General features: G+C 41.9%; 1 protein-coding gene across 1 annotated transcript in view; it reads left to right on the top strand.

The window, feature by feature from the left end:
* The window catches only part of LOC149795366 (uncharacterized), a 43,629-nt gene extending 38,507 nt beyond the window's left edge, over nucleotides 1-5,122 (top strand). The window contains exon 3 of the mRNA XM_089965140.1: nucleotides 1,657-5,122. Within this exon, the coding sequence (XP_089821266.1) occupies nucleotides 1,657-1,952 (296 nt within the window). The 3' untranslated portion in view covers nucleotides 1,953-5,122. The remainder of the gene's footprint in view (nucleotides 1-1,656) is intronic.
* The last annotated feature ends 17,653 nt before the right edge of the window (nucleotides 5,123-22,775 follow it).

Raw genomic sequence — 22,775 nt, 5'->3', positions numbered from 1 at the left:
TAAGGAACTAACTACTCGATACGGTAAATGTGTCTTATATTTTTAATTTCTTGAAGGAAGCTAACATTTTCTTTTACAAAAATTAGCGTGCGTGCATTCCTATTTCTTTTGAGTATTTTAACTAACATTCGTACAGTTAATCATCCCAATTTATTTTTTATTATCTTGTTACTCTTTACAAAGAACATTTACATTTCCCGTTGATTGGGAACCTGATATATTCCACCATATCGTGTTACTCAATTTTTATCGCTCTCTAATAAACGTTTTTCATTATCATTTTCATGATATTGCCTTTTTGTGGCGCTATATAGCCTTATAGTGTCACGCTTATGACCTTGACAAGATCACGTGATCTGTCTTTATATTAAATCAAGCTTTTCAGTGAAAACTTGTGGTGTATCGGATCGAGATTGAAATAGTTGTGTGAAATGGATGAAATTAAGGATTTAATTATAGTAATTTTGCCAAACAGAGTAATTTTTGGAGATGAGATAGTTTGCCGTTTGTCAATTATGTCAGCTCATTCCAGCTGTTCGTAACAAACACTGGCTTAAACAATTAGGCCATCTTGATACTATTATCATTAATGCCAATCAGGGCCGTCTCAAATTTGTGCTGAAAAAATAAAACGCGCACAGCAACCTCCAAATTGAAGCCCACTGGCTTAGCGCTCCTTATGGTTGCAAGTTAGGTCCGCTCCTTACGACGACCCTATTGTTTTAGTTGTGTGGATTCTATATACTGATATATGTGCGTGTGTGTGTGTGATCTGAATTTTTAACGTAGCTTTAACAATTTTTCAGTCATATCGCTACGATGTCTGTAGTGTGACAGTTTATAGTGATGTCTAGCATTGGGGCATCATGCCACAGACACGTAGCATTATGTCCCACCCAGTTACATTATCCTGACACCAGGCCGACCAGTCCTAATACTAACTTCTTAATGCTGAGCGCCAAGCGAGGCAGCTGTTAGTACCATTTTTGTAAGTCTTTGGTATGACTCTGCCGGGGATTGAACCCACGACCTACCGCATCCGAGGCGGACGCTCTAACCACTAGGCCACCGGAGCGGTCTACAGTATCATTCCTTTGAAGTAACTCCGACTCGCTATATATGTGTCAAGTACTTCGGTTGAGTTTTTGTAAAATGAGGAGGCGAAACTTCGTTGTCAGATACCACTCACGAGGAAAGCTCCTCTTTGTTCGATTTTCGCGCTTTTCTTATTCTTTCAAGAATATTCTTACATTTATTTATTATTATTTTTTCGTTTTTTTGTTGTTTTCTGTGCATTTTATTCCATTCTGCTAGATTATATTTCCACTATTCATGACCAGATGGCGAAAGGTCCAAATAACCAGGTTTACTTAGGGGACCAAAAATTTCATTTTCGGGGATTGGAGGGTTGGAATTTTTTTTAAATGCAAATTTAATTGTGATTGGAAGTATATATAAAAAAATATCCCCTGTTGTATGCATTCTATTATATAAAAAAAATGTATTTCGTTTTAAGGTAAAACAAAAAAAATATATCCTTGCTCCCAACACAAATTCCAAGCACCACCCCACCCTACCCCTCAACCGGAAAATTTAACATTCTTATATGTGCATATCTTAAAGTGAGATCACCAAATATTCATTTCTGTTTTTCAGGTTTTTCTGATGTACCTGTGCGAGACAGGAGTTCACCGCCAATACTTCTAGAAACCGATGATATTCATTCGCCCAGGACGCAAGATATTTTGGTGGCCGCCAGAAATAAGCTGTCCAATTCAGCTGCCTCGGCCACCTCAGTGTACAATACCTTTCGACCTGTTACTGCCGACAGTGACCAAAGTTTTGACGATGATTTTGATTATCGATACGAACGAAACTACCGTTCCCTTGACAACACCAGAACCAAACCAAGAAGTTATAGAAACTCGTACCTTTATTCACACAGAACGTAAAACAGTTATTGGTCCTCAACTATATTTTGACCTACTTTTACTAACACGGATGAGTTAATAATACGGATGAGTTAATAACACGGATGAGTTAATATCAAGAAGGATATTGACGCCGATTGGTTGTGGAGACCAAAATGGAAGCTTACGGTGTTTAAGTGTTGCTACATGTGTTAAGTAAGCTTTCCTTAACCTTTAGATTTCAACTGACCACATTACGAGCTTCCGATTGTGCCAAAATAGCGATTTGATAAAACGTTTGTTTACATAGATCAGCAAGAGCGACGAATTCATCCATGTACCGCCTAACTACTCGGTAGCATTCGTATATAAATTGTACAGAAGCCATCTCAAACCGAGGTCAATTCACGAGTCTATACATCTCTGCTAGTCAAGGATTTGACGTGTTAACCCCATCTACACCTTGGCGGATCAATCAGATATTTCGGTGCTTGAGTCTGTGAATTTAATTTTATGTGGTGGCAAGCCATCACATCAAATCAAAATCAGGTTGTTCAAAAATTTGAACACTGTTCCTACAAAATCGAGACAAGGGGAACACACATTTGGAATGGACTCATAAACTTGCAATTTTCCACTGGTGGTCCGTATTTTTACAAATAAATCCTTTTCCTCAAATACACTTGTAATGATTTTTCTCCTTTATATAATCAAACTTTTGTTGATAAATTTACAAAGAATCCATTTGAAATCAAATGCCTCCACCATTTTCGGCCGACGTACAATGCACCACAGTTACATGCTATTTATTGACTAGTTGGCATTACATACTAAGGAAGACAACTCACTGTCACTAGAACAAAGCACTAAAATAATCTGAACGATCCGTCAAGGTGTAGATCGGGTTAACACAACATCAAAACCTTGGCTAGAGAAGTTGGAATTCATATTAACCAGTCGAATTTTTATAACATTATCTTGTCGCAAATCAGTGTCTGTTCTTGTGTCTTTTACGTAACTCGGCTGGAAATATAGTTTTTTTAGTTCCTTCTTTATTCATTGCCATCAATATTCAATATTTGGCGAAAATCAAATTGTTATTCCTCCCACGCTTGCCAAATTTGTTTAAATAAGATTTTTGTATGGGTTAGATTGAGATAAATTAGTATGTATGTATTGGGTTTAATGACGCATCAAAACAACCCTTCCTATATACAGTGCCCGTTAAAGATTTAATAATAAAATATAAAATCAAAAATGCATAAAACTGTAGGAAGAAAATATATAGTCATTTATCATAAAATGTAGCGATTTTACAAATGTTGTAAAAAAAAGTGTGATGGTTAACAATTTATAAAGCTGCATGGAAGATAACCCCTTTCAAATAGAGGGGATATATTAGAAAATACACATAATAACAATAATTGTAAAGAAAATTGTATAAAATCAGTTGATACGACTGAAACTCGGAATCTGATCATCTCACATTTCTAAGCATGGTAATAATCTTTTCTCAGGCAGCTACGGTGACTTTAAAGGCTTTTGTTTTAATATTTAAATTAAAGCCATGTACTGGGTGTGGGAGGGATGAGCAAAGTTTTGGATTTTGTTTCTTGCTGTTCAGTTTTAGCCAGAGTGATGGTCAAATGTACAAATAACACATCTGACACCAGAAGGGTACTCGCATAAAAGACGATTCGTTCAAAGCAATAAATTGTTATAGACCTGCTGATTAGGTAAATAAATTTTGATTTGAATAAAGCTATTTATAAAAAAAAAGTAAAAAGTAGTTCTTTAAAAGATATAAACGTACTTACTAAAGGTTTGTACAGAATATGGGCCTATTTAAAATTACATTTTTCAAGTAATTATAACTGAAATATCGAATTGAAGTAGTCACGCATGGCAAAAACCCATGTCTGAATGTAAATTTCATGGTGATGCACAAATTATATATGAGATCTTGCAAACACAACAAATATTCCCGTCCTAGTCAACCCATTTCCCCGCTGAGGGTTAACCTACAGTAGTGAGGGGTGTACTCTCAGTCACTATACAAGAATAAAGCTGGGATAAACTTCTCCCTTAAGAATCGCGGGCGCGCCCGGGGAGCCTGTAGCATTAACCTAGAGCAGTGGCTCCCAACATTTTGGCCTTGGACCCCTGGGGGAACCGTGGATTAGTCCAAGGATATGTGTGTATTTTCTCAGTTAACGTAGCTTAAAAGTACAAATAATATCGCGTGGAGTGAGCGACATTTTTTAGAAGGTGTCCTCGTTCTTGAAACTATTGGGAACCACTGACCTAAAGTAATGGTTCTCATACTTTTGCACCCGCGGACCACTTTCGTGTATTCTGTGTATGATTAATATATTACGTACAGCAAGCCCGGGACCCATAGTTTGGGAACCTGTGGCCTAGAGGAGTGACAAATTAAATACAGTAGCATTTAGATAACTCCAACGTCAATCACTCAAATACTTGGCATTAGTCGAATGACTTCCTTTCTCGGTGAAAAAATACATGATGAACCTAGTTTGAGTTTAAAATTCTCACAGGGCTAAGGGCTCGATTTTGTTTATACCGAAACGGAGCCAGTAATTCAAGTGAAGTGAAGTATCTGATTGACTTTTTCTTTACTTATCGAAATAATACCTTATTTACAGAATGTTTGAACGGTTTACGTCGGAAATAATCTTGATGCTGTTGATGTACTCATTTTTTTTTTTAATGATGCATTGTAATTGGTGGGTAGTGGTAGCTGCAATCAAAAGATGGATTTTCACGATAGAGTAGTTTTATAATAATGGGAGACTACTACGATTGAATGCTGTGAAACCCTCAATGTAGTTATGATATTTTCATAGAGAATGATTTTCATGTTCATGTTTTTGAAAAAGAAAACTCGTAAATATATTTATTGACTGTGATATACTTAGGTAGCTTTGTATTTACAAATGTAGTTGAAAAAAATAACTAATTTACGAATTGACATTACAAATGATATGTGAATTCATTTTTTCTTCTTTCTAACGTTTCTTTATATCTTATACCCAGAGACAGAAAAAAAGAGAGAGTTAAGCCAACTGTCAGGCATTATATAAGAGTCTAGGAATTTTTGTTTTTATTTTAATAAAGTATAACACAATTTAAAGTATCTTCATATGAACGACCACTTACAGTAATAATAAAAAACGTTTGAAATAATATCAGAGAGTATTATTGGCTTACGGTAGACAATTATTTTAAAAAAACAAGTGTGTAAATTACATTACTATCCCGGACATTGTAGGTATACGTATGCCTCTCTCTCTCTCTCTCTCTCTCTCTCTCTCCGCTCCGGTGGTCTAGTGGTTGGAGCGTCCATCTCGGAAGCGGGAGGTTGTGGGTTCGATCCCGGCCGAGTCATACCAAAGACTTACAAAAATGGTACTAACAGCTGCCTTGCTTGGCGCTCAGCATTAAGAGATTAGTGTTAGGACTGGTCGGCCTGGTATCAGGATAATGTGACTTGGTGGGACATCATGCTACATGTCTGCGTCATGATGCCCCAGTGCTGGACATCATTATAAACTGCCACACTGCATATATCGTAGCGATATGACTGAAGAATTGTTAAAGCTACGTTAAAAATCATAAGCACATACTCTCTTTCTCTCTCTCTCTCTCTCTCTCTCTCTCTCTCTCTCTCTCTCTCTCTCTTTGGTCAAATCCCTCGTCTTCACAGACCACTCTCATTTCATCTCTGTGTTGGTTAGAGTCCTAGCTCGTTCAATGTGGATATGTGAGAAAGCTTTCCTGTGTGACGGTTGTTTTATTTTCCGGGTTCCTCCGGAGTTCTCACCCAACCAAATATATTGGCATCATGTATCATGTTCTGAAATATGACATTTGTCCCCACAAAACCAAACACATATTCGTCTGTCTGTCAGTCTATCTGTCTATTGTGATTTAATGATCTAAAAGGGCAGTCTAAATATATGTTAGGAAACGGACATAACAACATCAATCATGATCATGGGTTGACTTGTATAAAAGTTGTGCTTGATAATTCAGATCCAAATTCGACCGAATGAGGAATTTTAAGCTCATTTAAAATGTGTCTTGAACAAACACAAAAATATTTGTATTACAAAACGAATTATCTTCAAAATAAAGATATAGAAGAAGAATAAATCATCATGTGAAAGGTTCTTGCACTTGTCTTCTCCTCTATAATGTTCCGACAAAATGATCAAGACTTTCTTGATGCATATTCAGTCTCCATAATAGATGGTCATATCAACCTGATGTTTTCATGAATAGACTTCCGATGACTTGTAAATGATACTAAACGAAAATGGTGCTGATCTGACATCCACCATGGTAGTCATGGTGGACATCTTTAAAATTTGTATCGCCACTTCTCCTGAATGAATGATTACATCGACATGGCTTTTACTAAAATACCTTTTTAGGACATGTAAGTAACGTATACGTGACAAAGAAGGATCGGTCATCTTTTTTTTTTCTCTCCATTTTTAAATTCCTTATAGGATACGAAAACATGCAAATTATAAATTTTTATACCAGTTCTATTTCATTCAAGTTATTAAAAGGCGCATATATTTGTGTTTCAAAATTAAAATAAAATATAATTTGTTTTCAAAAAATTACTGAATCAGTAAAAATATGAAAACAATTAGTGAACGGCACGACCGAAGTACAACAGTACATTGTGTCATTGTTTTGTACACAGCAAGGCTACAGTGTATTGTATTCAACAGTTTTCACAAAGATTATAAGTAGTGAAGGGGGGCTCTTTACGGTCAATGGGAATTAGCATTACAAGACCCCTTGGGCAAGATTACCGTCAAGGGAAAATTAACATGGAGAAAAATCGTGGGTAAGATTACCGTCAAGGGAAATTAACATGGAGAAAGAAAAAATCGTGGGGCACTTTAGCGTCAAAGGAAATTAAACAGGGTGGGCCTTTATAGCGTCAAGGGCTTTCACTAAAGTGGGCCTTTATAGCGTCAAGGGAAATTGAACATGGGATTTTTTTTATATTTTTTTAAAAAAAAAATAAAAAAGGGGTAGGCAATGGAAAGACTATCTCTTTTCGAGAAATATGGGGCCCTGAAAAGGGCCTTTGGGTTTTCTTCTTCTAATTTCTTCTTTTTCTCCACCAAGTTCTTATTTTATCTCCTACACATCTTCTTCCCTTTCTTTTTTTTCTTCTCCTCCTCTTCTTTCTTCTTCTCTTCCTCCTCATCTTTCTTCCTCGTTTCATTTTCTTCTTCTTTTTCAATTTTTTCGTTCCATTTGCGTATTCTTATTCTTTCCTCTTCATCCTCCTTCTCCTCCTTTATCTCTTTCATGACACCACTAATCTTGTCCTTTGCTTTTCTTAAGTTATTAATTTCCATCTTTACACGATGGGGACTATAGGAATAATGGTCTTCAACGAGTCTTATTAGCATCTGTTCCATTATTCCTAAGTTGTCTAAAACGTCTTGCAAGGTTTGTAATTTGTCCATTTGGTTTGACGCCATCTTCTTTTTATTCTTTGCAGAATGGTTTGAACAACGAACACTGTGGGTTCTTATAGTGAAAGCGCGGACGTGAAGGAAAACATCCCCTAAAACATAAAATGGATCTTACCTAGTACATGACCAAACAACGCGCTGACGTGAAGGAAAACATCCCCCTACTTTTTCATTTCATATAATATAACCCAAACTATACTCTCCACATTTGCTAAGAAACAATAAAGAAACCCATAATCTACTATTCTCACAAACATACCTTTACTCTTACAAACACAAACACACAAACACATACTCTCACATTTTTTAAAAAAGAGTTAGTGTTTATATACACACTACTCTACCTACGCACATTGGCAAATCGATCGTTATTTCTTTTCTAGAGTATTGGGTAGCCCTGAAAAGGGCTGTTGGTTTGTTTTTTTTTTTAACTCCTGATGCACCTATCTAATGGTTGCACCGTCCTGGCCTGGCGCCACACACGCATCTTCTTCCCCAGTCTTCTTTCACCTTTCTTCTGGGGAGCGCAGAGGGAGGATGATTCGCTTCAACACCCCAATCCTCCGTCTCGGGAATATTGAACGACATCCTCTCTTCTCTTTTCTTTTCCTCTTCTTCCCTCTCTCTTCTCTCCTCCTCTTCTTTCTTCATTCTTGCTTCTTCTACGATAGCCTCCGCTGATAGTTCGTTTACTATGCGCCTGGCATATTCCAGGTGCATCTGGAGTTCTAACAGTTTCACTATTCTGCTATTCATTCTTCTGGCTGTGTTGATCAATCAACAAGGGTAGCTAGACTGCCCAGTGAGTTTCAATTTATAGTGAAAGCGCGGACGTGATGGAAAACATCCCCCTAATAACATAAAATTGATCTTACCTAGATCATGACCCAAAACAACGCGCGGACCTAAAAGAAACACTCACTCACTTTTTTATGCTACCCATCACTATTGTAAAATTTTTATCAATCACTTCAATAGACTATCCACATACGCAAAGCAATCCAATCTAACCCAAAATATACACCTCTAACAGCCAAAAAAACAAACATCATTTTAATCTACTATCCATACCAACTTACTTAACCACTTACTAACACAAACACACAAACACATACACTTCCACTATTAATAAAGAGTTAGTGTTTATTTTCACACTACTCTACCTACACATTGGCAAATCGATAGTTATTTCTTTTCTAGAGTATTGGGTAGCCCTGAAAAGGGCTGTTTTTTTGTTTGCTATGGCATTCTTTTTTTAGTTTCTAAGAATGCGATGTCCTCTGAGGATAGACTTTCTGGCGATAGGTCTGCTTCTTCGAAAAGAGAAGAAGAACTCTTTAGTGTCGATACGGCAATCGACAAAGCCTCTGTCAGCTTCAGGTTGCTGCTGCTGTTGCTGCTGTCTCTGAAGTCTGTACTTCTCTGTCCATTCTTCTTTTTCCCTGTTCATTTCTTCTCTGAAGAGCTCTTCTATCAGGTCTTCAGTGATTTTTAACATTCTCACATTCTCTATTTCTTCTGGCTTCGGTATCAGACTGTGTCTGACCCTATGCAAATTCACGTAGGCTTCGTTGAGTTTAGCTAGTTTGGAGCACATCTTCGTAGGAGGATGAGTCGACAATGGATGGTCAGACTGGAAACAACCCCGGTTCTTAAAGTCAAAGCGCGGACGTGAAGGAAAACATCCCCCACGGTTTTCGAGCCGCAACGTTCAGTGAGTGTCATGAGAGGGATAGTAAGAAATGAAAGAGCATCAATTCAACATTCTTATAGCTAAACAAACCACAAAGGCATTTTTTTCAAAACACAACATTTTTTATTCAAAAATCACTTAACACTAAACAACAACAACTCTAACATTTTTTAACAATAATCCAACACTATAACATCAAACAATTTTTTCAAATCACAAACATTTTTTTCTCAATAGACAATCTACTTTAAACAGGGCTGACAACGTTGTGAATGAAATTGTGATTTCCACTGTTGGAAATCATTAGGCCATTGATGGACACTACGTTTCCTAGCTTGAGACAAAAGATAAGCATAATGGTCACAAAACCATCGATCTACTTTCACATCGTTTCTAGCAGAAGAACGAGGATCAAAATGAGTCACTAAATGTTCTAAGGAATAGCCCAGGCTGCGATGATGCAGAAAATACACACAGTACTGTCCACACACCAAGGAATCTGTGCCTTGTAATTTCACATTATTGAATCGGGTGGTCTGAGCATTTCTTCTCATAAAGTCAATGATATCGTCTTCCAAAGGGGGCAATCCGTACGAATCGAAATATTCCACACATCCTTCTTGAGGAAAGTAAACGGCTACCCAGTGGGTTCCTGGGAGATGACTGTCGTCCGTGTTGATCACGTAAGCTTGATGGTCTTTAGGTTTGCGATGAGGGAGTTCATCTTTAGCACAGACGACAGGATTCCAAGAAGACGTATACGAACTGTGGTTCAAAAGGTAATAAAGTTCCCAGGTATCCATTTGTGTGGTTTTCTTCTTCTTCTTCTTCTTCACAGGTAATAATAAATCGTCAATTCGATCCTGACTTTTTGCTTGAAAATGTCTGACGAATAAACGGTTATTCGTTCTGTTTCCTCACTCTGATTCAGGAGAGCTTCGATACGATGGATCTCTTGAGTGGTTAATGGTGGACAAGAATGTTCACGCAAGTCTTTATACCACTGGTGCAACACGTCTTTGTTCGAGATAAGACTCCAAGCTTCGTCCAGATACTCGTCCAATTTTTCTTCTTGACTTAACATCAGGCATTTATCGTGTTGAATTTGACTGGGATGATCGTTTTGACATCCATAACAATTTTTCTTGATCAATTCCGTCATTTTGTCGACCAAGTGTTTGGCAAAACAGGAGACTAAATGCGCTTCTTGTTCTGGCCATCGGGACTTCATCATGATCACTTCTTCTTCTTTTTCCACGGTCTCCTTACATTCCATGTCCAAAGTTTCTCCACTAGGTAAAGAGGGATAACAGTCTTCCATGGCTTCTAGTAATCTAGAATGACTTCTCTCAAACTATTGATTTCTATGGTATTATCAAATTCGGCATACAGGATGACGTTCACCGTTACATCAGGGTCTCGGTTTGCAAACTGAATTTCCACACGAATTTGGCCGGATTTTATAGGGTGGAAATGTCCCTCGTCGCTGCCTTGGTCTGGAGTGAAATCGAAAGCCCACAAAGCATAACCTCCTGCGTAATCCTCGTACGTAATGCCGTGACTGGTGTTGGTTCCTAACTGGCCGGTAGCTTCGTACAGGGACAAGTACGATCTCAAGTAATTCTTCTTCTCAAAGTCAGGTTCGAAAGGTCGGGTACACAAGGTCTTGCCATCGCGACTAACTTCGATCTTGGACACGCCAAAGTGTTGAAAGTAGAAAGGATTTTTTTCGACAGCTCCGTTGAAGGCTGTATTCTCGACGATACCAACGATTAAACGTTTGGGTAGCTGTCCTTGGAACAGATGATCTTCAATCATGGATCGCTGTCCCTTGGGAATGGTGAACGTTTTCACTTCCACGCGTCGTATGGGATACTTGGCGGTCGTTCTGCTCAACGTCTGACTGATGTCGTTTCCCACTTTAGGTAACACTTCCACACGGCGTACGAAGAGCCTGGCTTCCTCGATGACAGTTTTGCAAACAGTAGTACCTATCAAATGGAAAGCGGCACTGCTGCGATTCAGTCTCAGGCGAACATTCACCCCGTTTAGCAAATATTTCTCTTGCAACCACATGTCCAGATGTAAACGATCCATCAGTTCTAAACTTTGTCCGTTTTTGATTTTGTCTCTTCGTTCTACAAATCCGTCATTGTTTGGTGTTTTGCTTGCATCAGTTTCGAATCTTTCAAACTGGCCTGCTTCGTCAGCTTCCCATAGCACACAGGCATTGACATGAGTGTTCTTGGCATCTATTCCGTACGTCAAGAGATTTTCCAGGTACGCTCGATAAGGGTAAGTATCCATGCTGCTGCTGACCAGTTTGTTGTTCAAGTACAAGTCCACTCCGCTAAACAAGGAATGCATGAAATTGTTGACGGGAGCTATTACCTCATCGCCATCTAGGGTCGAATTGTCCTCATCGACAACTTTGACTTTCAAGTACAAGTAACTGCTATTCAGATCGATGTAATCTTCGGGCTGTCCTTTGATTTCAAACTCGATGGGAGCTGAGGCTGTCAATAAGGAGACGGGGTGAAATTCCACCCACTGGGATTCTTGCATGGTCATCATGGTGGGGGGCATGGCAAACAGATCCAGTTCTGTCTTGGAACAGGCGCATGGCTCTCGGTGCATCATTTTTTTGTTCTGTTCTTTCTCAATAATCGAAAACGTCTCAGTCTCGAACGGTTCTTCTTTTCTTGGCCTTTCTCGCTTGAAGTCTGGTGAAAGGGTGTTTTCTTCGTCGTCTCTTTCTGCCTTGTCCTTGCTGAATGCCTGACTCGGTAGCGTGCAGGGCATTTATAGGTGTGTCTCGTCGGCCTAAAATGTCTTTGCCCGTTTGCAGCAAGACATTTTTGCCTGCCCTCATGAAGGCTTCTTTAGGGTTTTGTTTGTCGATGATAACATTTTGGAGAAATTCTTTGCCTTGTGTCAGTGCCGCATCTTTCAAGGCGTGCAATCCGCGTGTCACCATCGGTTTCAACACCGGAGCCACCGAACGAAAGGCCGATTTTAACATGTCTCCTAAACCGTGTCCTCGCTGTCGAGCAACCCCTCGGTACACTGGATACATGACTTACTTACGAGTCGTGAGAAAACCGTTTTCGAAAATGGAGTTTCACCGTGACTTTTCCTTTGGTGAATGGAATATTTTGTCCCAAATCTCCTTTTATAGTAATGTTGACCGTGTCCAAATACGACTTGCTGACAGGCAAACAGTGAGGATGGACAAATTCGCGGTGGACGTGGTAAGTGTTTCCACCTTCCTCGTCAGCGTTTGCGGCAGAATCCACTTTGAAAGGAATGACACGCAGTAACGGCACGGAGGTGTGTCCCACCACGTTGTATTCCACCACATCAGAGTACACAAACATCAAATTCAGTCCTTGGTTCAGTTCTACCGGGGTACGAAAATACTTGGCAAAAGAATCGTTGTCGTAAATGACTGGTAATTCGGGTTGTGTTTTTTGTTCTACTTTCTTCCTCAGCTCCATGTCACCGCCCAATATGTCAAACAATTCAGGACAAAATAAGAAAGACATGATTTTGGGCCCCTCAGGAAATTTTATCAGGAAGCGACGAGCTGTTTTGTGGTACTCCAGGGTGACACTTTTTTTGACACTTTCCAAAGCTTTCAGAAACACACCATTAAACCTGGTGGCTATGGTGTTGACCAAATGTTGACCACTAAAATAATAGCCTGGGGGAATGAACAAGTGATAGGTGGTCCACTTTAGATTTGGTGTACGGGTTTTCTTGTCATATTTGCTATGGGTATCCATCCACTGTTGCATTTGCTCGTCATGAACTTCCACATCAAATTTATTTTGATTGGGAAGGACATTGAGGACTTGGGTCGGGTGAATCATTTCTACTAAAGCAACTTCCCAATGGGCTTCGTGATCTAACTGGATGGCCTGAGGTAATTTAGCCGTGTAACAGCACAACGTGTTGTGGGGAAACACCTCCATGGAACTGTCACTGGGTAAGGTTAAGTAAAATTGGTTTTCGTGACTCATAATTCCAGAGTTCTGTGGCTGTCCGAGGGGATATTACTGGACGTCAGAGGCGTGTCTCCGTCTAGAATGGGGTTCTGGTTGTGGTTGGAGTGGTGACTGGCACTGGCACTGGACACAACGTTCCCGTTCGAGGAGAATTTCAGGGAGGGATTGGGAAGCAGGTAACCGATGCAACTGCTCAATAAAATGGTCCACAATTGTTTGTCTCCTTGTTGCAAACTCAAATTGGCAATGGCTGCCCCGATGACACAATACACCACGAAGATTTGGCAGAAAAAGACGATTTGCGTTTTAGGCGCACGTTCTCCACACCACACCCACAAGGGTTGTTTTTGTAAATCTTGCACAGAAGAACTAGGTGAAGAAGGAGTGGTCGACGTAGCTGCGTCTGTTGTGTGAAAGGTCATGATGGTCACTTCTTTTTATAGTCGATGACTTGCGAAGCGTCGATCCAAGAATCGAAACTGGGTGGATATCCTTTCCAACGTACTTTGACTTCTTTGACACGTCGTTTGCCCACTTTACGGGTTCTGCGTTCGAGAATGCTTTCGATGTCGTACACGTCGTCTTCTTTTTTGGTGACACGTTGTAACTCGGGCAAATAAAACGTTCCTTTGAGCACTTCTCCGTTCATGTCTTCCAATTTATAGACGGTAGGATGACGGCCATGCACTCGTCCAGTGACACGAAACAATTCGGTCGTCCAGTTAGGTAAGTAACCTTTGTCGAAAGTGCGTTTGGTTTTGCCAATGCGCACCCAATCTCCTACGGCCAACTCTTCACTTTTCTTGGGGACAGCCCTCGTCGGGGACGTACCGAACAGACGCTCAAACACCAACACTTCGTTCTCGGGAGTCACGTCTTGCGGGGCACGTCCGATGCTTCGATGGTAAGATTGGTTGTACGCTTGCACCAGGTGCGGTAAGATGTCGATGTACTTCAGAGTGTGGTGATGCGTAAAATATTTCCACATGCGTTCTTTCAAAGTGCGTTGAAAACGTTCCACGATGCTGGCTTTGGTTTCGGGATTCTCGGTGGTAAAAAAATGAATGTCACGTTTCTTTAATTCTTTTTGGAAAGCTTGGTTCAGAAATTCGGTACCTTTGTCCGTTTGCCATCGAAGAGGGTGACGACCGCTTTGTTTCAACACCCGTTGTAAGGCTCGCACTAACTCGCTGCTCGATTTGGAAGTCAAGGGCACGACCCAGGCAAATTTGGAAAAGACGTCGATGACACAAAACAAATATTTGTAGCCACGATTGTAGCTGACCAAATGAGAGACATCGGCTAAATGGGCTTGCCATTGATGATCGATGCCTTCCACTCGGGTGCGACTTCTGGCAAACTTGCGTCGAATGGGTTTGTGTAAAGTGTAGGTAGCTTGTTCTTGTAACCATCGTTGTACTTGAGGTAAACGGAGACTTTTCAGTCGAGTTTTGGCAGCACGATACAATTTTTGAACTCCTGCGTAACCTGCAGGATGCGAGGGATCGTAGTAAATGCTGGCTAAGACTTTTTCCATTTTTTGTGTTTGTGTGTTAATAAGGCACCCACTCTTGGAAGAGGCTACTCTTTTTCTCTTGGGGTATTTTCTTGGATTGCAATGCTTTGCGTGTGCGGCCAGCAATAGGTGTCGAAGAGGAGAAGGATGTCTGTGCGGGGGATATCGGTTCTTGTTTCACTTCTGTCTTCACTTCTGTCTTCACTTTCTTTTTCTCTTGTGAGGAAGAAGGGGTGGCCATCATCTTTTTAATCCATCCAATTCTGGAGGTAGGTGGTGTTGTTAACTTGCGTACTTTTTCTGGTGGAGTTTGAAACCCTTCCTCTTCTTCTCCTTTTTCTGTCTTGGTCACGGGTACTGGTGGTACTGGTACTGGTACTGGTACTGGTGATGGTGCTGGACTTTTCATCAAGGTCTTAAAATCTTTCAGAGTGGGTAGAGCTGTTTCGTCTAAAGCTTTCTGGTGAAAGAGTTGCAGTCGTTGCAAGAGTTGGCCGTACTTTTGCGATTTTTCTGTTTCGGACAAATCTTGGCGATCCATCAAGGACTGCAATTCGTGTTGTAACTGGGACATCTCGCTCAAATGGGGATTGGGAGGTAAATGCGGGGTGCGTTGTTCTTGCCACCGATGGTATTCCATCCATCGTTTGTAAGGCACTAAAGCTAGTTTTCGTCCTTCCATAGGGTTGTCAGGGGTCAATTCTGAGATCTTGGGACTTCCGAGGGCCTTTTTATCTTGCTCCCACCAGTCCTCCCAACATGGTTCCCAAGACTCCTTTCAGTATGGGGCCTAACAAGAGAGGCAAAATGCCTCCACGTTGCACTAACATCTTTTTTTGACGAATGGGAATTTTCTTTCGAACCATTTGGCGAAGAACGTGACGATGTTTGCTTAAGCATTGTTTCTGGTGTTTGGACAAAGGGATCGTGCCTTTCAAAACGTTCAAACAACATTCGCACACGGTATCGATGACCTCTTTGGAGGCCGTTTGAATGAGTTTTTTTCGTAGGGGTGGAGAAGCTTTGGACAGGACAGATAACAGGTCCCCGTGTTTGGCTAAACGTGGTGGCAGTCCTTTCCTTTTCTTTCCTTGGGGTTTTCTGGAGGGTGACATCTTTGAGTCTTCAGGAGCACCTAAAAACACTGATACCCTACTCGGTCACAGGCCTTTTTTATACTGGAACGCGTCGCCACTGATTGTCTTTACGGCGTATCAGTTTGAGGACAGGCATGACACGTCGTGCAGGGGTACGTAACGGACTAAATCGAGCCAGTTCTTGCTTGGACAAATCCAGTAAACTTTGTAACATGCCCGATCTTTCATGGACTTTGATTTTGGGAGAAGGTACTTTGTGAGCAGCAGCCACTGCCACTAAATTGGAGGGTCCTGCCACTGGGGAAGTTCTTTTGGGGGTCATCAACGGAGAAGTTCTTGGTGTGATCAACGTCTCCAAGTACTCTTCAGTTCCTGGTGACATCAACGGAGAAGTGGATAAACGTGAGGCTGCCGGAGACGCAGTTACCGCTGTGGCAGTTCGTGGTTTGCGAGTGTAAGGTTGTGTCCTGGCCGAAGTGCCTCTCTTGCGACTAGTTTTCTTCTGTGGACTTTTCTTTTTCTGAGGACTTTTTCTCTGTTTCTTTTTCTGGGGGCTTCTTTTCTTTTTCCGGGGTGGTGGTGTCTGGTAAGAGGAGGGTCCTGCCACTGGAGAAGTTATTCTTCTTGGGGACCTGGTCTTTTTCTTTTTCTTCTTGGGGCATCGTTGGACTTTTGTCTTGGGGATAACTTTGGGGGCATTAGGATCCCATCTTAAGAGTGAGCGAATGATGACCCCTCCTAAAGTACCGCTCCCTCCAGGTTTCAAAATGATTTGTTTTTTGGTTTGAGTGTCGATGTGGGGATCAGCCAGTTGGACCAAAGCGACTTTGTTTCGATCGAAAAAGCGTTTGGTTTGATGAGGAATCTGAATGATTCCTTGGAGTAATTGATGTGCCGTCACCGTGAACCATCGTAAGACTTCTTTGAGACTAGCTTCTAAGACACGAGCTCGTGTTTGTGGATCTTTTTCTCGACTGATGCCATACAAGGCACGAATCAATTTGACGGGAAGATGCGACTGAAGGGACGTCATGTTCACACTGTGTGAGGCAAACGAGAAAGGGTCTGAGGTTTTTATAGATTTTTTTATGTGGAGTGAAATGAAGTCGAGGACGGAGACGTGTACAGGACAGGCCCTCCGTCTTGGCACCAGTGGTGAAACAAGTGGGTACGAAATCGCAAATCCTCGGGAGTCGTAGGTTTCAAATCGACGAGTAAATAGGCGTGTGGCGTTTGAGTGGCATCGTCGTACACCTGAGTCAGCCAAGGCGTTCCTAACTGTTTGGCTAAGACTTGCACTTGCGATTTATCTCGAGGGCTTTTAAACAAGACCACGTAATGCGCATTGAGACTGATGGTGCGATGGGCTTTACTTTGTTGAAACAAATTTTGGGTGATGTAAATGACACTGGCATTACGGTGATGCCCTTTGCGCGTGAACCACAGTTTAATTTCTTCTTCGTCTTCTCCTAACATGTCGTCGAAAATGACCAAATGGGTTTGACGGGAGTCAGAGACGATGCCGTCGTCTTCTTTAGGAATGCCTTCCACAAACACGATGGAATCGCCTTGACTTTCTCGCAAGAGGTTGTACGCCGATTGCCACTCTTTGTAACACCACACGATCCGTTGAGGTGGTCGATCGATCAAATGATGTTTATGTTCGATCAAACGTTTGACGAATTCGGTTTTGCCTGAACCGCTAGGTCCAGCAATGAGCATGTTAAAGGGATGGCGAAGATACAAAGCCTCCCAACTGGCATGATCTAAGTGTTCGTCGATGACTTTGACAGTAGAGGAAGAGGGAGTAGAGACAGCAGAGGTAGCCATGGTGTGAGAAATGTCACTTGTGACACGAAAACAAACAAGACAAGAGTTTATATACTTTTTCAGAACACGTTTATTGAATGTTTCAAATATGAACACGAAAGACAAAAATACATAAAAGCCAAAGGCTTAAGTACAAGGATAAAAGGCACATGATAACTATGAACGTGGAATAAACACAAGTGTCTGTACAACATGTTTTGGGTAATGTTCTAACCAGTTCTATAGTAGGGGGTAAGGTCACACAAGTGTCCTCCCGAAAGGGTCTTTCAGGTCTGTCCACGACAGTCCTGTCCTGGGTGACGGGTTCTTCTGGCACCGTCACTAACACGGGTTGAAAAGTAACTTTTTTCCTTGAACAACTCTCGTGCATACTGGGCCTCAAAACCCCATTCTTTCCAGGCACGGACATCTGTCCAATGGGGATGTAAGTCACAAGCTACACACACATCGTCATACACGTCTTGGGTAGCTAAAAGTTAACGAATCTTTTTTTCCTGTTGAGGTCGAGAAGTATCCAGATGAAACCGCAAGGCTTTGAGCAAAAGGAGTTTTTCGTGACCATTTAAGGCCATTGAGGTGGTAAGTACTGATCGTAAAGAGTCCACAAAGAATCGGCTGGTAAACGAAATCCCAGAAAACAAGTCACTAAGACACACACCACTTGTCGTCCCAAATTGAATGGATACAGTTCTTGTAATAATTCATGGTAATGATCCACGGTTTGAATATGGTCATTGAGTTCCTTCCACGGAATCTGTTCAATGACATGTGACATAAACCGTGGCATGGCAGCCTGTTTTTATATTCTCTTTTTTTCGGATGCAATACACGTACTTTCTAGCCAGAGATCTTCGTTCTCCAGTAGGGAATCTAAATCTTGCATACTGTAACCGAAACGTCAGAGTTCGTTTAGAAGTTTCCTCTTCCGCTAAGTAGATTCCACGTAACAAATGTTGGTAATCCTTTAACTTGTCTTCCTCAATGCGTTGCACTAGGTGAATCTCGAAGTAACCATAATCATGAACATGTCGGTCATTAGCGACCTCAAAGTTTTGAACAATGTCTGACCATTGAAAGAATTTCTGACGAATCAGTTCTCTTATACCATTCAGGTACCAGTGGTTAAAGATCTGGTGACGTATCGGATGCAATTGTTCTTTACGTTTCACTTGTATTTTGACCAGCTCTCAGTAAATCCTTTCTCTCAACTCCACAGGCAAAGCACGAATGTTCTCTTGTAAAGTATTCATGAATAGGTCAGTCCGTACAATTCACAAAAGTAATCCACATAGTAAGTAATTTCTGACCACTGCCATTCAGGGTAACGTCCAAGAATGTCACTGAACTCTTTTGATGTAAACGGTCTAAAGAGATACAATAGGAGGAATGCACCCTTGACCCAAAGAAATCTAACACACTGGTTGACTTTTTTCACTTTCCTCTTACGAATTTCTCGACACAAAAGTTCTACAGTGACCCATTGAGATTTCACTCTGGCAAACCCCTGCCAAACTTCCTTGTAAATCTTCTCTTGTAGTTCTTTAGGTAATGATTCAATATCGTTTTTGAAATGAAGTTTAAATACTGGTCTGGGTGATGTCCAACATTTGACTCCTAACCAATCTGGTTTCTTCTTCGTCAACGACATGGTAAGTTACTTCAATGTCTCGGTCCCACTAAGGGTAAGTAATGACAATTCGGTGACCATCGAGCATGTTCTACGTAGGCCGAATCTTGCGGTTCCCAGTGGTGAAGTGACACACCGCAACTGAAGCACTTGACTTTATCTCCTTCGCCCAAGTAGAACAATCCGGCTCTGGCTAATTCTTCGGGGGTCGGTCCTCCCAGATACTTAGGCCATTTTCCTTTGAACGATTGAAGACGATTTTCAAAGTCGCAGTATTCCGACAAACGCACAGGAAACGAATATTCGTCTTTCACAGGTTCGTTTCGATGAGGGTTGAGTGACATGGGTAGGAGTTTGCTCAGGGCTGGATGACATCCGTAGGGGGGTAGACGTGAAGGTGAACATTCCCCTTTAAAACGAAACCCAGTAAAATGTCCAAGAGGACGAGTGGCATCGCTTTCGCATCCCTCAGGTTTGACACGCACAGCATCACTTTCCATGATAAGGGCAGTGAGAACAAAGTTCCCATGATGCTTTACGGCATCGCTCAGGTCACAAGGTACAGCATCGTATCCATCGCAAGGCTCACAATCGCACTCGTCTGCAAACTCCGTTGCGCAATTACAATGGTAACCACATGGACAATCGCAGTTTCCTTCCGGACATTTTCCGTCGCAATGCATGGGTCTTATCCATCCAGTATTAGTCACACTAGAGGAAGATACAACTTTTTTACAATCCCCAAACTGGAACGATGTCTCTTTCAAAGTATTCATCTTGTTCGCTCGGTCTTGGTAGTCACAATGAACTATCGATCTTGACCATAGCCCCTTTTTATACTAGTCGCAATGCAGTCTCCAGCTTGTACATCTTTCCTTTTTTACGTTTTTTATGTCCTGTTCTGGAAGGTACCGTCTCTAAGGTACCGTCAACATTGTACCGTAGTGTGATGGGTGGAAAGGCCATAGAAAGGTAAGGGCAATGCGGAGACCATCGAGTATGCTCCAGAATAACTGAATCTTTATAGATACATAGATCCATTCGTAACTTCAGTCCGCAAGCGAAACACTGTACCTCGTATCCCAATCCTGACTCAGGTCCCAAGTAGACAAATCCTGTTCTAGCTAAAACATGCGAAGAAGGTAATCCTTCCCTCTCCGTAGGCCATTTCTGAAACGTGTCCAATCGACGTGCACAATCACAATAGTCAGGTAAGAAGACTGGAAAATGGTAGGGTTTGAACTTGGAGTTCTCATCGGGTTTCTCACTCGATTCTTGCTGTGGCGAAGTCATCTTTCTGGTGGGTGACTATCCTCTTACAACCAATGTTTTATACCAACGTGTTCATACGGTAAGGTGAAATGATTGGGAAGTCGCACTCGCTTCTGGTACACGATTTGATAGACTTTGTCCAAGGGTCGACTGACGATGTGGTGAGTGGGTAAACGTACAATCTTGTTCGGTTGATAGGTGGTCACTTTAAAGTTTCCATCCTCTCCCGATTGCAAGGCTTCTTTCAATACCCCAAAGTTGACCACTCGACTGGTACGATAATTCAGAGTCAGTCCTTTCACTTTGCACGTCGTGTGCACTTCTCCTTGTTTGTCCCGGTATTCGTAGCCGTAATTTTTGGGACCGCCACTGACGAAACTTAGAATCTTGTCGTCGGGATGCTCGTCTGTCCAGGCTCCTAAACGGTCTCCTTCGATGTCAGGGTGATGTTGAATCGGGTGATGGATGTAAATGCAACTGTCCGTGTCAAAGTACAGGACACGTTCCCCTAACAGTTCTAAAGCTTCGTACAATTTTAAGCGAGCATGAGCTGTCACGTAAGCCGCAATGATGACATTTCCAAAAGGGTCGTCTTGTACAAAGTCCAGATCTTCTTCGTAATTGACCAAGATCAAATTCTCTCGAACGACGTCCACGTGTTTCATGTATTTGGTTTTGTCGTGAATCATCTGGAAGTAGCGGGAAGGTTCTGTCAAATATTCCGTCTTGGGTAAACACGGTCGTTGTGCCATTTTACCCCACAAGCAATTTAACATCACTTTGGCAAACGATCGCCTGCCTTCGTTTTTCTCGATGTGGTCTAAAGTGATGCCTTCTTGTTCGTAGTATTTCTCTTTGAATTTTATTTGGTCTTCGGGAGTGTGACACCAGGAAGGATAGCCTCTGGCTTCTTCCTTCAGTTTCAAAAAGGCATCCACGTAGTCGGCGAAAATGCCTTTCTGAGTAGGGTCACCCTTGCGGTATTGTTGTGTCTTGGGAAAGTGGCAAATTTCGTACACTTCTAACAGTTGGTATCCCATGTCCAGAGCTTTGAACAATTCTACGCTGACCCAGGTTCCCGTCAAGGCCCGTTCTTCCTGGCTGTGCTGACAAGGTTGGTCTTGGTTGCACGTTTCGGCACAAGTACGGCACAAGGGAAACATCAGTTTGCCTTGACAATGGTGAGGTAAGACGGGATGGTATAGGTTCGTGGGAGGCAAAACTTTGCACTTGATCAAGCCTTCGTATTGTCGAATGTTTTTCAGGTCGATGTGTTCCGTCAGCAATTGCGGGTGCCCTACAGGAAAGCGACAATATTTGCACACGTAGGGATACAGCGAACACACGTCCAAGTATTTGATTTCTTCTCCTTTCTCTTCGTCGGCTTGGTACAGCAAACAGGTGGCATTGGTCCTTCCTCCGTACAAACTATCCCTCGGGTTCAGCGGGTCCATGAACTGGTAACTTTCCACGAGGCGTTTAAACTCGGGATCGGTTTTCATACGGTGATCGTACTCGTGTTCCCACATTTCCACCACTTGGTATCCTTGCTGTTCTAACTTTAGGCGTCGCTGACAAGTGTCCTGGTACAAGTCTTCCATGGTTCGTTGCAAAAACTGATTTTTGGTGCCACGGTCAGGGTAACAGACGGGACATCCGTGAAATAAGCAACCGTTAAACTCGTACACGATCTTGGGGTTTTCTAAGTCCTAGCCATCGACCGAATACGTTCCGATGGTCTTTTCACCCCCTCCGTTGCGGGCATGCTGAATCCACTTGTCTTCCTTGTCGCACAAGTAATGTAACCAACGTAGGGCTTTGACCGAGTATTGACGTTTGACATAGTGGGTCGTTTGAGGACTGATGACAGCCACGGTGTTTTCAGGCATGAATCGTTGTCGATACACTAAGGAACACGCTTTGGCAATGGTGCAAGCTTCTTTCAAAGGATCGACACCTCCGTGTTCCATGAACAGTTCTCGAAATTTTCCACAGCAACGCCGTAAAATGTCCACGTCGGAACGACAATACTTTAGCATTTCTTCCTGAAAGTCGAAAGGGTCTGAGGCGTGAGCCTGGTACCAAGCGTAGAAAGCTTCTCGTTGTTCGGTACGCATGTTGTCGGGGTCGTAATAGTGAGCCTCAGGTAAATGGGGTAGAACGGCAAGTTGATTGGCTTCCGTATTGAAAAAGTGTGGAAAGTACCCTTTAGCCATTTCTGTCATTCCAAACGTTTTAGGCATTCGACTCAAAGGCATGGCCAAATAGCTCATCGAATCTTTAAACTGTACTTGT

This window comes from Sinohyriopsis cumingii, chromosome 7, assembly GCF_028554795.1.
Source record: "Sinohyriopsis cumingii isolate HCF-2022 chromosome 7, ASM2855479v2, whole genome shotgun sequence".
NCBI classification, from domain to species: domain Eukaryota; kingdom Metazoa; phylum Mollusca; class Bivalvia; order Unionida; family Unionidae; genus Sinohyriopsis; species Sinohyriopsis cumingii.
Note: the sequence above shows the minus strand (reverse complement) of the source record. Positions and strands in the feature narration are given on the sequence as shown.